Source organism: Bombus terrestris, chromosome 15 (assembly GCF_910591885.1).
Source record: "Bombus terrestris chromosome 15, iyBomTerr1.2, whole genome shotgun sequence".
Taxonomy (NCBI): Eukaryota; Metazoa; Arthropoda; class Insecta; order Hymenoptera; family Apidae; genus Bombus; species Bombus terrestris.
This window is the reverse complement of record NC_063283.1, coordinates 8668171-8683787: the sequence shown is the minus strand read 5'-3', so window position 1 is coordinate 8683787 and position 15617 is coordinate 8668171. Positions and strand designations below refer to the sequence as shown.

Genomic DNA, 15617 nt, shown 5'->3' with positions numbered 1-15617 from the left:
TCATACTTGACAAAAACCAACTTTCCCGTGTCAACCCGTGGTAGACAATAAGCTTTAGAAAACAATTCAGTGAAAGAATATTTGTTCGGTCTGAAGGACCTTAACTAGAAAATTTCTGAGATTTATGGAGGGTACTTGAGACTATTGAGGTAAAGAATGGGCCGACGTAACACTACGCGCGGCAGTTAATAGAAATTCGTCTCGTTAGAAGTCGGTCATTGTTCATTCTCTCGTTAAAAAATGTATCGTAACGTAACACCGAATTTTGACCTGGCGGAATCATCCTATTGCCAAACCGTCATCCATCAGCGACTAACTTTTTTACACCTGCTCGAGCAGTACGTCTCGCTACAGACCGACTGGAGGAGGTGATTGCAAAATTGATTGTCTCTTAGACATAACTAGTTGATGGTTAATCGTCATTCTTAGTTGCTGGTTGTCCTCTTTGGTCGTCATTTGTCACAAGGTCGACACTCATCGATAGATAGCTATTTTTAGTTAATCGGCGCGTCACGCGCAAGATACAACGATATTCGATCAACCACGGGGGTCAACAGTTTGAAAAATCAGCATCGTTTTCCTTAAATGTGTATGTGTTTTGTCTAACTCTGTAGAGTTCAATCTTCTTCGTGTACTAATTTACTAAAAGGCTGGAACATTCGTACTTTTTCCATTAACGAATCCAAGTTCCTTTCTTATCAAACAATAATAGCAAACTTTTGAGCGGCAGTGTATTTAAAAGCAAGCAGTCGACCGAGAGCTTTGAAAACTTATACTTGCAAGTTCCAGCTCCATTAACTTCATTCCTCTGGTTCTTTTTTTAATTTTAGCACCGTTTATGTCAAGATGCAATTTGTAGAAGAATCCTCGAGCAACGTATTAATAAATTTAATATTAATTTCACCGAACAACTGGAAACAAATTTCCTTCAAATAAACAACGCTAGCCAGAATTTATAATCAAATCGAGACAGCTTTATCGGAAACGAAATGAACAGCAGAATAGTTAAAATATCAATAACATCCGATATATATGAACAAAGTTTCCACGCTGGAGTCTAGCGTAACAGTGCGGCTCGGAACGAGCATTATTCATTGTAGAAACGAATGTCGCATTCTGCGATACAAACGTTCCATAAATTATAACTTTATACCGCGTGTTTAAAACTCATTTGATCGTGATTGATTTTCAATTGGTCAGTTAGTTATTTATTTACCTTAATGGAAAGTGCTGCTTGCCTGATTATCGTAACAGTTCCTTCGGTTATGACTTGGATCAACTGTAAAGGAAATTTTACATCGATATATTAGAACGCTGTATCCAAAAGGTGAATTTCTTCTCATAAAATTATTATGCATCTTTCTCTAAGAACAGTTTGTACGTGTCGCGCATATAGAAAAATCGTCATCCTATGAAAATGTCTGGAAGAATCTTATCGTTTTTCCGCGAAAGATCTATTTCCAGAAATTTTCCAGTTACATTCGCGATAGATAAATAAAACGAACGAACGCCGTTTAAAATACCGCTAATAAGCTTAAAGCTTATTTGGAAAGTTCGTGGTGCAGGTTGTTTCGTTGAAATTTTGAAGGAGCACGGATTCCCTTATCGCGTTTGCGCTTGATTCAACGTATTCGTGTATGCATCCTGGTACGTGCAAAGCAATAAGCATCCAGGCAACGTCGAAATTTGTCGCGACCTTAATGCGATTATGTTCGTCAGCGTTTCCACGTTCTACGCGTGCATAATGCGAGTCGAATTCGACGAGGGAATCGTGACACGATTCGACTGTTGCATGAAGGAAAAGGAAGCCTCTGTTAGTATTCTATAATCGGACTGTCTCTATACGTGTACGTTCACTATAGACCTTTTGTTGTTAAAATTATAGTCATTTAGCTGATTCTTCTTGATTCGTTCTTGGAAGCTTTATTTTTGTGATTTGATGATCTTTTAGCTTTTTAACATCTCTTATTCTTGTCTAATATTTTCTAATTTTTTTAATTATTAAACTCTTGCCAGGAATACTACAAAACAGACATTCTTCATTTATTTGTTGATTAATAGGACATACATATAAAAATTACAATTTAAGGTAGATGTTGTAAACTCTCTTTGTTGTTGTAGGTTTGTCAATAAATTCCTCGCAAAATAAACACCATATATCATTTTTTATTTTGTTAAATTCTTAGTTAAAAATCCATACTGGATCGAAGATAAAGAAAATTCTAAATTTATTCGTCTTTTTAGTTCTAATTATTTTCTAATTCTACGTCTAATGCGTGCTAATTCCAAACGCTTCGACTGAGAGTATATTTTGGAAGAAGTCGCTATTACGAGAAATCTTGTCGGAAATTAATAGCAGAATATTGAAATCTTTCTCGATCGTCGAATCCTTTTATCTCGTTTCTTCGACATTTCCAGTTGGCCCGTTTTAAATCACGAGATCAGAGGATCCCGATCTAAGGAAAAGAGAATATTTTTGAGAAAAATTCCCGTCGATTCTCTGACGGAAAGGCGTGACTCGTCACGGTCGATCGCCCGCCTGAATTCGTTCTACCATTCTCGCTAGAAGGATAATTCGCGAGCCGGCTTCTTTTCCCCGCCCTGCTACGTAAGAACCGTCTTTCCTCTTTACGAGCTCGTGAGGCCCGCATCTTATCCACCCGTAGCTATTAGCCCGCGAGATTTCATAAAATGCGCGCGGATCTCCGCCAGCTCGCGCGAAGAATAGCTGAATTCGTGGTAATTTACTGCCGTCTGTCGTCAGCCTGTGTGATCATGAAATAATATCTAAGAAAAGAAAAAAAGAACGTTCTACGTTGACGAAAACTTTGGTCAAGCGGGGAAAAGAAGAAAATTCAACCAGCATCGTACAATATTGTAAGTATAAACTAAGAAAATTGATAATCGAAAATGTCCTGATATAATCTACAAAAGAATGTAAATCAAAAGTGTAAAAAAATGTAACACCAGACACAGTCGAACAAGAAGATTAACGGCGTAATAATGAAGCGTAAGAAGAAATTGATAAAAATTTCGATAGTAAAATAAGGTAAAAAAAAAGGTGCAACTTTCCTCGGAGGATTTCTTTGCAAGCGATAAATCCAAGCCATTTGGCATTTCATGGTGAACACGGTCACCGGATTGGACACGAAGTAACAGGGTGTCCGGTAGAAACGAACTCGATCGAGAAAAATAACGAGGTATCGTGGCGCTGCTTGTTCCCCGCTGCAATTAAATTAAAACCTATGCTAATGAGGATTGATTCCGATGTATTGCGACCGGTGCGCACGCACCAGCCAGGTGTTAATTGAGGCATAGATTCGCTGGTCAACCAGGACCGATCGATTGGCACGATTTAGGCGGGCCGTTTGTTCCGTTTGATTGTTTGAGTTGCCACACGCGTTTGTCGCCTCGATCCTGACTATATCGATGGAGAAAATTGGTTGAAAATTGAATCGATCGCTTGCGATCTGTCAGCTTGCGTTATTTCTCTCCTATTACAGCAGGTAACAAAACTTGTAACGTGAAATTGTATGATTACGACGCCACTATTTGCGCGAATATTTCGTGCATTTTGTCATTGATTTCTATAAATATCGAGGGCATGGAATATTCTGAGATAAAAGATTTATATGCTGGAAAAATAACGATACGATTGTTAAAGAATAATCTTTGAGAGATAAAACAAATCAATTTTATTCGGCGATGCCTGTGATTAACCCTGTGCAGTGACTGTCATCAAGCTCACTTCTCAGACATATAACAAATTATTTTCCTACATCTCTTTCTAAATAATATAATTCCTCGGGAATAAAAAACGTGTATAACGAAAAATCCTCGAATATGGATTAAACATTTTTCAATTTTCGCAAGCTCAAATACGACTAGGTAGATCTCAGGTAACGAGGTTAGATCTCAGCACACAGAATCTCCATAAAACTCTGCCCCTAAAATCGAATCTCTGAAACGTCAGAATTTGGACCAAAGAGCCCGCTGAATCGGCCCTTAGCAGTCGCAATGCTCGATTAAACCGTGGGATCCTTCGAATCCTCTCGGGAATGTCGCTGAAGCCGCGTTTAAACTGGTGGCTCGATGATTTCCCGCGGATTTCCGGAAATCAGCGTGCTGAGAAGAGCAAACAAACGCGATAAAGCTGGTCCTGGTCGACGAACAACGGAACACCGATGCGTAATGAAACGTTTTCATTGGCCGTTGTTAACCAGCGAACGGGAATTGTGTCTACCGTGATAAACAGAGGAAAAAGGGGAGGTTAAAAAATAGGTGAAAAGAGGGAAAAAATAACGACGAATTACGCAATGTGAGAATTGTCACGGATGAACGATCGATAGTTAATTTTGGCAAATTTGGATTTGGATTTATTCGGAGGTGTGATAGTTTTAGTTTTACGTCTGATGAAATAAACAGATTGAATAATAGATCGATTAGAACCTTCTGATGGTTTGATTGTGAGGAATATGAATTATTGTTGGTAGCAAATATGGGATGAATTCTATGGAGAATTTATCGCCGGCTAGCAAACGGATGATTTAGTTCGTTCTGAATTTGAATGGAAATTGTGAAGTATACGTTTGATAATTTTATTACATACTTACTCGATAAATAATTATAAAGTTTAAGATTATGTAGAGAAAGATAAATAGTAATCGAATTAAAATTCTCTGTTCTAAAGAAATACGATACGTTTCGCAAAATATTTATTTAATCGGTACTTCTGCTAAATTCCATAATCGCATCAATTTCCAAATTCGAAAAAAATATTTTTCAACTATCTCCACGGAATATTTTCCCATTAAATCCTTGAATCGTCTGAGGATGATTCATTATAGGGCGTCTTACGCTCATCCAGTTATACTTCCTCTTTCACCCGTGGCACCGTACCACTTGCATCGTTACTCTGCCTTTAAATCGTTGCACTTTTCCCAGTTAATTAATGATCCTGTGGTAATTGATTATTCCGAAGGGACGAGGCGCGCCGTGGCCATACATTGTCAATGAATTTATCGCGGTTATGAGGGGAGGTTTTTACCCCGCGTTTCCAACTGGTATTGCGGCTATCGATACGGCCAGCCACAGTAGATCGTTCGATTAATCGAAACGTGCTATGGAATGTAAGACGTAAATATCGAATATCGAGGTTTCGATGTGAATGATTGCTTGGAATATTTTCAATGTTGTTGGAATAATTATTGACACGTAAAATTACAAATTCTGATTTGACTTTGTTACAGATTAATAGAAGTTCGATTGTTAATGGAATTAATTTTAAAAAGTAGTTCGCAAATAGCATATGTAGAGCGCATTGTCTTTTTAATATTTCGTGTCCACGTATTAAGAATTAAATAATCCATTTGAAAGAGATGGGTAGTTAATTCGATTCTACTCTCCAAAACATTGCAGTTTCCAGTAACATGGCCATAAAAAAGACGTCGATCCGATACGATAGCTAAAAGGTACGTAGAAATTCTAAATAAATACGGTCACTCCGATAAACGGAAAAATTAATTAAAACGTCGTGGCCACGAACAAAGAGGAAATAAAACTCTGCCATCCGATTGCACGCAACAACGATTCTCGAATTCCTCCCACCGGAGTGTACGCCGAGATTTTTATCAGATACAAGGGGAATTGAATTAATATTCATTCGGACTAGGATAGTGAAATTTCCGTACGAAACGACTGTTTTGATAGGCAACAGAAAAGGGTGGGAGCAAAAGGCGAGAGACCGTACACGTTTCGCAACTTCCACCCTTGAGTACACTGAATGCCTCCATACTCCCTCGTTTACTCGTTCTTCTCGTCCTGCAACGATGCCCGTTACAGCAACGCTGGTATCGCGCGTTAGCACTTACCGGGTGACCTGGAAGTAATCCTCCAGCACGCCGTTGCTAGCCGCCCATCGTCAGATTTTTCGTAGTTTCTGTTAATGAAAAACCCTGGCTGCACGATCCTCTCGCGGAATTAAAAAACTTTCGGCGCGTTTTAAACGATTTTCACCCCGAGAGGGAGAAAGGGAGAATGTGTAAGAGAAAGGGAGGATCGTTGTTCGTGTTCCCTTCAATTCGTCGCTTTTACCGTGTATCCTACGATTTTGCATCGTCCACCAGAAACTTCGATAGCTTAAGCATACTGGAAATTTGCGTTTTAATCTTCACACAAGTAGTAGTTATAATATAGTAGGTAATAGCAGAAGACTGAAATTTTCTTGGAAGTTTCTGTGGCTTTATTTCTTCGACGTTGAAACAAGTTCAAGATTCTTTATATCGTAATAGTTGCTTAACGTAAAGTTACTATAAAGTGGGTATTATAATTTCTACCGGAAACTGTATTTAAAGAGGAATAAACAAAGATAGTGGAATAAACAGGAGAGACTTGAATGCATGAAAGATACACGTAGTAAATTAAAGAATGTATTTAAATGCTTAGCGTAAAGAACTTATATGTTCGTATTGAACGTGTTATATAAAACATTTTGAAATTTCATTGGTACACAATAACATAAGCAACGCATTCATAAAAGGTTTTGGTAAATGTTGGAATATTTTTGTGAACTGCTGTAAGTGTTAAGGGATTTGTCGTAAGGTGGCGTGTTCCACCCTATAGACGTGGACGCGATTCACTACGAAGACTCCCTAGATACCATAGAAATACCTCGGCGGGTACAGTTTCCGTCGCAGGAATGAGGAAATTCCGGATCCTTAACACGGCAGCAAACCGGCCTCGACACAAGTGCCAGAATTCTGAACTACGCAACATGGGAACGACTAATTAGCGACGACGATGTAGATTATAGATCCTTCCTAGTTTCGATTTATTCCAGTCATCCTTGGATTCTCTTGCAATAATTTATTTAACGATATTATTAACAACAAAATTCTTCTATTTTACGCCGAATAGCCATGGTACTTCCAGCGAATAGAAATATCCATGTTAATTTCAAATAGAAGACTGATTTCTATTTTAATACCTAATTTTAATAATTATCGAAGAAACAAAACTCGCCAATAATATTAAATCGTACGAGAGGGCGTTGATGGGACAAAAGAAAGGAAACACGGTGACATTATTAAAATGGCAGTGCTCGATATAAAATTCACGAAAAATCAGAGGAAATATCTGCATCGATGCGTGGTGCTCGCGATTCTAGCAAGTCTTCTTATCGGATTCCTGCTGTTTTTCATGGGAGTGATTGCTTCATTCGTGATTGCGACGAAACTGCGCGTCGACGACGAGAATCTCTTCGGGCTTGTGTTTAAAACCCTGACGTTATACGGTCTTTACGTGCTCGCTCACAATCTGGTGGGCGTGAAGCTGTGCTATAATTACTTCCACTATGCCGAAGGGTAATTGTAGTTGAGTTAATAAGATTTCACTTTTCCGTGCCTTCTGTATCGAGGAAACGTGTGACGTAATTAACGAAATGCTCTTTTTTTATTCCATATTCGTATATTATATTCAGAAGATTAATTGTTTTATGTAATCCTTGAGTTATTAATATAATGGATTATAGGGATTAATGAATAATTAGTGAATCAATGACACAATTAAAAATATAATTGATTGGTTTATAACGTTTGCGGTTAGGTTAGAAAATTTGAGAAGCTTTTTTGACAAATTTCTTGAATATTAAAATGACTAGCCTGAAGGAAATTGAATGGTACCTTTGTAATTTACAGATGTTACATGTCTCATATCTCGTATATTATCTCATTTATATTGTCTGTAACCTCATCTTGATCTTTTTTTATTTCTCTTTAAAAATGCATTCGTAATCGTTACATTGGTAAACATTTTGTACGCAGTACATAAATAATCGTGATAGCAATCGACGTACATCACTCGAACTTACAATATTCAACGTGGAAACGCGCAATCACGAAGTGTACACGAAGAAGAAGATGACATCGCGGCTTAATTAACGACCCAGAACATCCACGCGATCAAAGGTACCGCGAGCGAAATTCCGCCTTTAATTTCTTCGGTTCTTGCGATAGCCTCGTGGAAGAGAAACGTTGTAAGAAAGATAAGTTCATTTTTCTGCAAATTGCTCACCCATTGCACGTGTAGCGGCTTCGAAAACGAATCACCAAAAAGTAACCTCTTTTCGAATTTTAATTTTATGATAAAATATTCCAGAAATATTAAAATGTAACGGTAAAGCAATTATTATCATAACACAAATTTTCAAATTACGTTCTGTCGCTTTTTGTAATTTTAAGTCGACTCTGTCCATAACAAATTTACGTATTAATCGATAGGTTGAACATGTTTGTGGTGTGTGTGAAGGTTCGGAGAATTTTTCGATTTAATCGCGTATTTCAATTCTTCGAAGTGTCATCTCTTTAGCTTCGTAATTAATTAATTTGTAACTTTGTTCTCTGCCGCAATACGTTTTCATGTAGTTATTTGAACGTTTCATCGGTACGCGAATTAGTACAATTAGAGAAATCAGAAGACTGAAAAAGGGTGGAAGGTTAAATTTCGTGGTACAATACCGGCCAAATTGCGAATTAGCCGGATCGGAGCTGTGATTTCGCGTAAATTAGTTAACGAGAACAACGACAGGATATTCTTGATATTTCCCTGCGGAAACCGCGCCGCGAACGGAAATTCACCGGATTGAAGCATTCATTAGGGATGTCGAGTGTGCGTGAATACAATCAATTGGTCCTTGTAATCGGATCTACGCGAACACAATGTGCGTCTCGGTTGCTATTATACAAAATCCGTGAGAGATGGAGACAAAAGTGCTAAAAAAATTGGAAACTTGGATTTTTCCCCGAAGAAAATAGGATGTACGTAAAATTATATGGTGAAAATCTGAACAAATTCATCTAAACAAATAACGTTAAACGTATATGGTAGAGTATATATTTTTAGAAAGATGAAGGATTCTTTTGCGCTATACCCGTCGAATAAAATTAACGGAAAATTTCAATGGCATATCGATCAACGAATTTATCGATTAAACTTCACAATCATCTAAGTCTAAGAAAAGGATCTAACCTGAACAACGACGATCGAAGAGAACATCCAGTTCATTCGACTTTTTATAGACGAGACGAAAAGAAACGATAGATGGGCAACGAAAAAGGGCTAGGAGGAAAAAGAGGGTGGCGAAAAGTGGATTCGAGCGTAACCTCGTTGGAGAACGACCGGAGAATTAACCCCTAGCGTGTTTTTCTTAATTTTCTTTCTCTCCGTCGACCGGCCGAGTACGAATTGGAAAACGGCCGCTTGCCGAAGGCCGATCGATTTGTCAGAATTTTCAAGTAATTCCACCGATACTCCGCCAAACTTCATTTGTTTTAATTACCATTTCGCTCGTTAATGTATCTCCGCGGTATCCAGTCGGTGGTTAGAATGATTTTCGCGCCTCCTTTCAATTCACACACGTACACGCACATAGACGCACCCGTGTTTACATCAAAGTGTGAAAATTGGAAAACGAAATTAATCGCGACTGGTTCCTTGCTGAGTTAAAAATGAACCGGTTCTGGGCTGTCTTAAATAAAGATTATAGATTAAGCCATCCAGTTGGTGATAACGGATGATTCGTCTATTTCAGGCCAGGAATGAACCTGAGACTGTTCCTATGGACTCTGATAGGCTTGTTCGTGGTGCTTGTTGGCTGCTTCATGGCTAGCATCTGCTTCTCTACAGCGGACCTTTTGACGGTTCAACTTAGGCAAACACTTCACGAGGGTGAGTTCCAGAGTTTAAAATAATATTGGGGGAGGGTAAATTGGGGAAAAATCGATTATGTCTATTTGGTTTGACTCTAACTGGAAAATTACTTTCTCCTGCTTATTTTTTATGGACATTGAGTTCTCCCGGTCTTATATCGCTTTGTCATCATTTCTAAATTTTTAATTTCTCGAGTAATTTTCTTTCTTCTCCGAACGATTAATCCCAAACAGATCTATAACATCTTCGAGCTTCGCGATTTCCCTAATTTCCAACCATTGGAACAATAAACGCTCGCAGGCGTAGCACGAAGCCAACGATAACTCCATTAACGAAAACGAAAGCAAGGCAAACGGTATTCGTCGGTGGCCGAACCCGGATAACCCATTTTCCGAAAACAGAGAGACAAAGCGAAACCGAGGCAAACGCCAGAATCGTGAAATATTCATCGACGAACGATGTATGCGAGCGATATTCGCGGATCGGCAGGTGGCTGTGCGCGAATTCATTTTGTCCGCGTGATCGCCTCGTGAACGCCTATCCGTTGTCCCATCTTTTTCCCCCTTCCACGTTCCTCTCCCTTCTTCATTTTCCGCTAGGCCGTCGTTTTTTCGAATTTGAATATTTAACAAAGCAAACAGAAGAAAGAGAAAAATAGGGGAAAGATTGGATATATACGAGGCACGCGAGGCACGCTGGATTCAGCAGAGTATCGTCTCAATATGGCAGGCAGATGGTGGAAACGGTGCGCTTCCGCGAAATAGTATCCGACTATGTAATATGCAAATCGACGGTCGAACGCGACGCACACCGGCTGTCCCGTTCGAAATTACCGATGGAAATCTCGTTTGGTGTCTAGCTACTTAATGAATAGATACGTGACTCTGTGGATCCTCTTGCTCCGGGCCTCGAAATTCGAAACGTTTGCTCCCGATAAACTTGCAGGCTGATGCGTCGCGTTCCGCTGCGTGCTCTACGCAAATTTACCCTAATTAGCTGTAAATTGTGAGAGATATGGAGATCGCGATCGACTTAGTGCTTCTGAGTGAGTTCTGGTGAAGAATCGTTTATGGTGCAGGACATGTGTTGTATATTTTGTATCTCGTGAATTTACTGGTAATGACAGAGCTCAGAATAGTCCAAAAATTAATACTACTGAGCAATTATACAGAAAAAAACAATGTACCAGTGAAATGTTTCGTGTTAATCGAATTAACAGTTGTTTGGTCCACGATAAACATATATTTTACTTTGATTATCCGCGAATCGCGAAGATCTTCGATCTTTAGTATTTCTTTATCTTTCTTTGACGAAATAAATGTAGAACGAAGCATGACAAAGTTATAAAAAAACAGAATTGTAATAAAATAAAATTATCTATGGGGATCTTCGTATTTGTTATTCTACACTTGCGTTAAAATGGAAAGATCCACGTGATTACTTTGAAATCTCCTAAACCGCTAATGAAATCGCTATAAATTGTTCGATCTCGCGTGAACCTTCAATCACCAGTATTTAACTATAATCGACATTTGATTATTTCGATCATAGGTTTTTAATTAATAGGCCAAAGGTCTCGACCGCGAAATGAAAATGAAAATTTCAATTTTCCACGGATCCAACCGCTTCGACAAATTCCTTCGATAGGATATAAAATATCGGAAAGTCGTAGGCTAATGCAAAATATTCCAGGCTACCGGCCACCGTTCCATGGAATTTGTCGGCGCTTCCACAGAATACCGTCCCATCTCGTGTGAGAATAATCGAGATTCATATACGCCCGACGATTCTTCCATTCTTTTTCATACACCGTATGTCTCGTTCCCAGGAGTCATTTTATTGGTGACCCATGGGAGATTCAGTCATCATGCATAGGTTAAATATTATTTGCGTCTCTCCTTTAATGTCATTTAATAATTATGATTTTTTCAAGATAATACGAATGAATCGTGTTTGATCGTATTCTAAAGAATTAGTTCCTTCTAAAATTCATCAAAATTCATTGTCAAAATTCTCCGTATTCTGTGAAATAGGTATGAAAAGATACTTCACAGATGTGTCATGGAAGCGAAAAATAGACAGCATGCAGATTAACATGCAGTGTTGCGGAATAGATTCATCCGACGATTGGCACAAGACATATTGGCTGCAACGGGAGTTTCTTATGCTGGACTCGCCGGATATCCTGAGGTAAGTAATTATCGGTTAATTATGTCAAGACAATCGAGGGTCGATAGCTCCTATGGATCGGATACACCATAAAATCTATATCCTATCCGCGTTTATCGACCATTATCTTCTCACCTACCCTCCACCATGGTTCATGGACAATGTGAGCTTTATCGTCTTACGATAGTCATGTTACTTCCAAGGAAGTGATCCTGCTTAACCCAAGTGGAACATCTTCCCAAGAAAGTAGTTTATCGAAATTTTATCGTGGCTGTTAAACTGTTATCATAAGAATTCATACAGTGTTATAATTATAATTAAAATTGTAACCGGAAATTGAATTTCTTTGGAAAGATACGAACTGCAATTTAATGCAAACTTAATGTCCGTACAAATCCATATTTTTACAAATTTAACAAAAAAAATGGAATTTTGCTTTCGTTATTTTATATATTTTCGATTATTTATTTCATACATATATCCTACTATATATTATTTGTTTGGTATGTTTAATATTTTTATTATTCTGTATATTTTGCATGCTGCGTGTTTAACGTTACGAAAACTTGTCTGAACATTCGTTAAAAACTGAGCGTGAACAGGTTACAATTTCATTGTTATCATTTTCATTTTCTTGGGAAAAGTTGAATTGATAAAAAGCGTACTCCAATCGTCCCAAATACCCGTTTTAATTATATGATACGACACGGGAAGAGTTCCAGTCGCTGCACTGATAACAAAAGAATGTAAAGTAATTCATGATTCACCCCGTATAAAACTATGAATGGAACATGAACCCTAACCTGAATTGCAGGCAAACACAGGAGAATATTACTATTCTATGAATATAAAATAGAACACCAGAAATCACACGATCAAGCGCATTGAAATTCAACAAATCACGACACCCATCCCATCGCGTTAGTAACATTTTTTCCACGAGCATCCGTGCAATAATTACACATAATACCCAGGCCATTTCTGTCCACCGACGGCGAGGAACAAATTTTCCAGGAACTTTAATGGAAACGCAGAAAGTATGCCAGGATTTTAATTACGACTATACGCGTTCCCACCGCGTAGAAACGAAATTTTAACGGGAGTAGTTGACCGAGAGGGGTGGTCCCGTTATACGATTTTAAAGCGGCCATCCACAATTCTGCAAAGCTGTTCATATTCGCTACATCGATGTCGTTGTTTCCTAGAGGTTTCCATTTCTTAATGAAACTATACGTTGTGTTAAAAAAAACGTGTTCGTGGTCTTGATTATTAAATATACGCCTTATACTTATAGGTTGATGCACGTAGGATGTTTCTTTGGATTCAAACTTTGATCATTAATTAATGAGAATATCATCAGCGTTTAATCAGCGTAATTCCTACGTGATTCGATGCACTCCACCAACTAGTTTACATGAACCTAATATATCGTCCACTTTTTCCTAACGCCCTGTATATCGAAAGAAGGAAAAACACAAGGAAGGGCGTGAAGGAGATGAAACGTCGTGCTTCCAAGTTCCAAGGCTCGACGTTCTACGCCCTCCACGAGATGCTCCTAGAAAAGGATTTAAAACACTGCTGGCTCCTCGGCAAAGTGCCCTTCCATGGCCAGATTATTTCCACGCCGTGGAAAGGGCCTTTCACCTCAGGTCTGGCCCACCTAACTCACCCTCTAAGGGCTCCTCCGTGTGTGCTTTTACCGGCCACACGTTACGCCCATGCGAAAGCATTCTCCATCTGGATTTAGAAATGGTTTACGGCCGGTGAAATGTTGCACGTTAATGCTCCTCGATCGCTCAGATTCGTTTGTTTCTTTAGAAAGAAAGTTGTATGTAACATGGAGGAATTTTTAAGCGAGGTCGTGAACCGTTATATTCTTCGAACCAACCTAGATATCGATATGAGAATTTATGAATATATTAAATAATTTTCGACTATCATTTCCGCGCTATTTATTTTATATCGTTAAAATTATATGTCTCGTGTTTGCCATATGATTACATCACATAGAAGGATGATTGGCGTGTCTGTCCATCGGAATATTAATATTGAATTGAGGTGGATAAGTAGTGATATGTACTGAAGAAAAACTAGAGTATAGTTAACAATATATTTATTAAGAAATACTCTCGATGTACACTTTGATTGATGTAGACTTTGATTGTACGGATGTGTCATGTTTAGAGTGACTGGATGTTACCCTAGCGGTGACCCATGATAAGGCGTTTAGAATTAACTATCTTCTCGCATAGTGAGTCAAATTTACCCTGTGATAAGCGCATAGTTGTCCCCAAGCAGCGACTTCCAGAAACATCGATTTAGGCCGGTAGTTTCAAAAGAATGCGGCATATGTGATCATAGGCATATGTGATCAATTGTGGTGAAGATCGATCACCTTGTGGAATGACGAAGTACATAATTCATGATCATTATCACCGCTTAAATTGCACAATATCTGGCAATAATCTTCTTCGTTCGAATCAGCGTCCAACGAAGAATTAAAAATTAGAAATTTCCGCAAAAATCTTGCACTTTCTGTAATTATTCTACAGAGTTTTCCGATTGTAATAAATTTCTGATAGTTAGCAAACTATCTTTAGGATTTTTGGTACAGATACCGCGCGCTTGATACCTGGAATTGTTGAGGTTAACGAATTTTGCTGGCTGCGAGTAGAGAAGCGGAAGTAACGGATGCGAAACATTTGAATGAAACAATTCATGCAGTCGGGGCGAGTTCGCGTTGCTTAGAGTAGTTTCGCGGTAATTGCCTAATAGTTAGGTTTCTGTAGGCTGACGTATGTGTGCATTATGTGGTAGCGGTAATACGTTCGATAATAAAGGGTTAATAGCGCGTTCCGAATAGAAGCCTTTGTGTCGTGGCTGGTAATCGCAGATAGAACAGTGGGTTATCGATTTCTCGTTATGTTAATTGCAGAATTATACCTTCCACTAGGATCGAGCCCCGGGTCTCTCCTCGTCGCCGCAACTATTCCCCAAGCATCAACCACCCCCTTCTCCGCGTTGATCTCGTAAAATCCATTGAGATTATATCATATGCACGCGACAAAATGGCTGACGCCACGGGTTAATTCGATAAGGTGTAACGTGACATAACATCGTTTCAATTATGAGAGGCAGCATTTCGCTCGGTCGATTGCTCGAATGACCTAGATACCGGAATTTCAAAACAGTCGTTTCTTCGATTCTTTGTTAACGGTTTAACGTGATATAACATCGTTTTAATTATGAGAACTACCATTTTACTCGATCGATTATTCAAACGTCCTGAATACCTAAATTTTAAGGCAAGAGTTTCTTGAATTCCTTATCGTCGCTTTCGGCCTGTATAATTGAAACATCTTAAAACACCTAATCTAATTTGAAATCTGCTTTTCGCAATAGTTTTGCAACTAATACCGTGTTATCATTTTTTTTTCTTTAGTATTAAAAATCTATCTTTATCATCTCTCAGGACATTTAAAAAATATCGATTATTATAACGATGGCAATGCTCTTTCCTTAAAAAATTCTTGCAGTGATCCCAAATTTGCCAGCAATTTTTAAAAGATTCCTACATCCGATTATCTCTCGACGGAATCTATAATTCATGGAAGCAACTTTCCGAAATGATCTTTGTACAATTTCGCATCGCGAAATCCAAGCTCGCCTCTATCGATGTCTATGAACCGATTCAAGCCACAGATCGATGCCACCGCGTTTAATTACCCGAACGTAGCCACCGT

At 38.6% G+C, this 15617-nt stretch overlaps 1 protein-coding gene across 5 annotated transcripts in view; it reads left to right on the top strand.

The window, feature by feature from the left end:
- LOC100646636 (photoreceptor outer segment membrane glycoprotein 2) overlaps nucleotides 1-15617 on the top strand; it is a 77974-nt gene that overhangs the window by 38486 nt on the left and 23871 nt on the right. For all 5 annotated transcript variants that reach the window (XR_007226502.1, XM_048412550.1, XM_048412552.1 and 2 more), the window contains exons 2-3: nucleotides 9587-9723; nucleotides 11739-11895. Coding sequence is in view for 4 of the 5 variants with exons in the window: in XM_048412550.1 (XP_048268507.1) it covers nucleotides 9594-9723; nucleotides 11739-11895 (287 nt within the window). In the remaining variant the exon portion in view is untranslated. The remainder of the gene's footprint in view (nucleotides 1-9586; nucleotides 9724-11738; nucleotides 11896-15617) is intronic.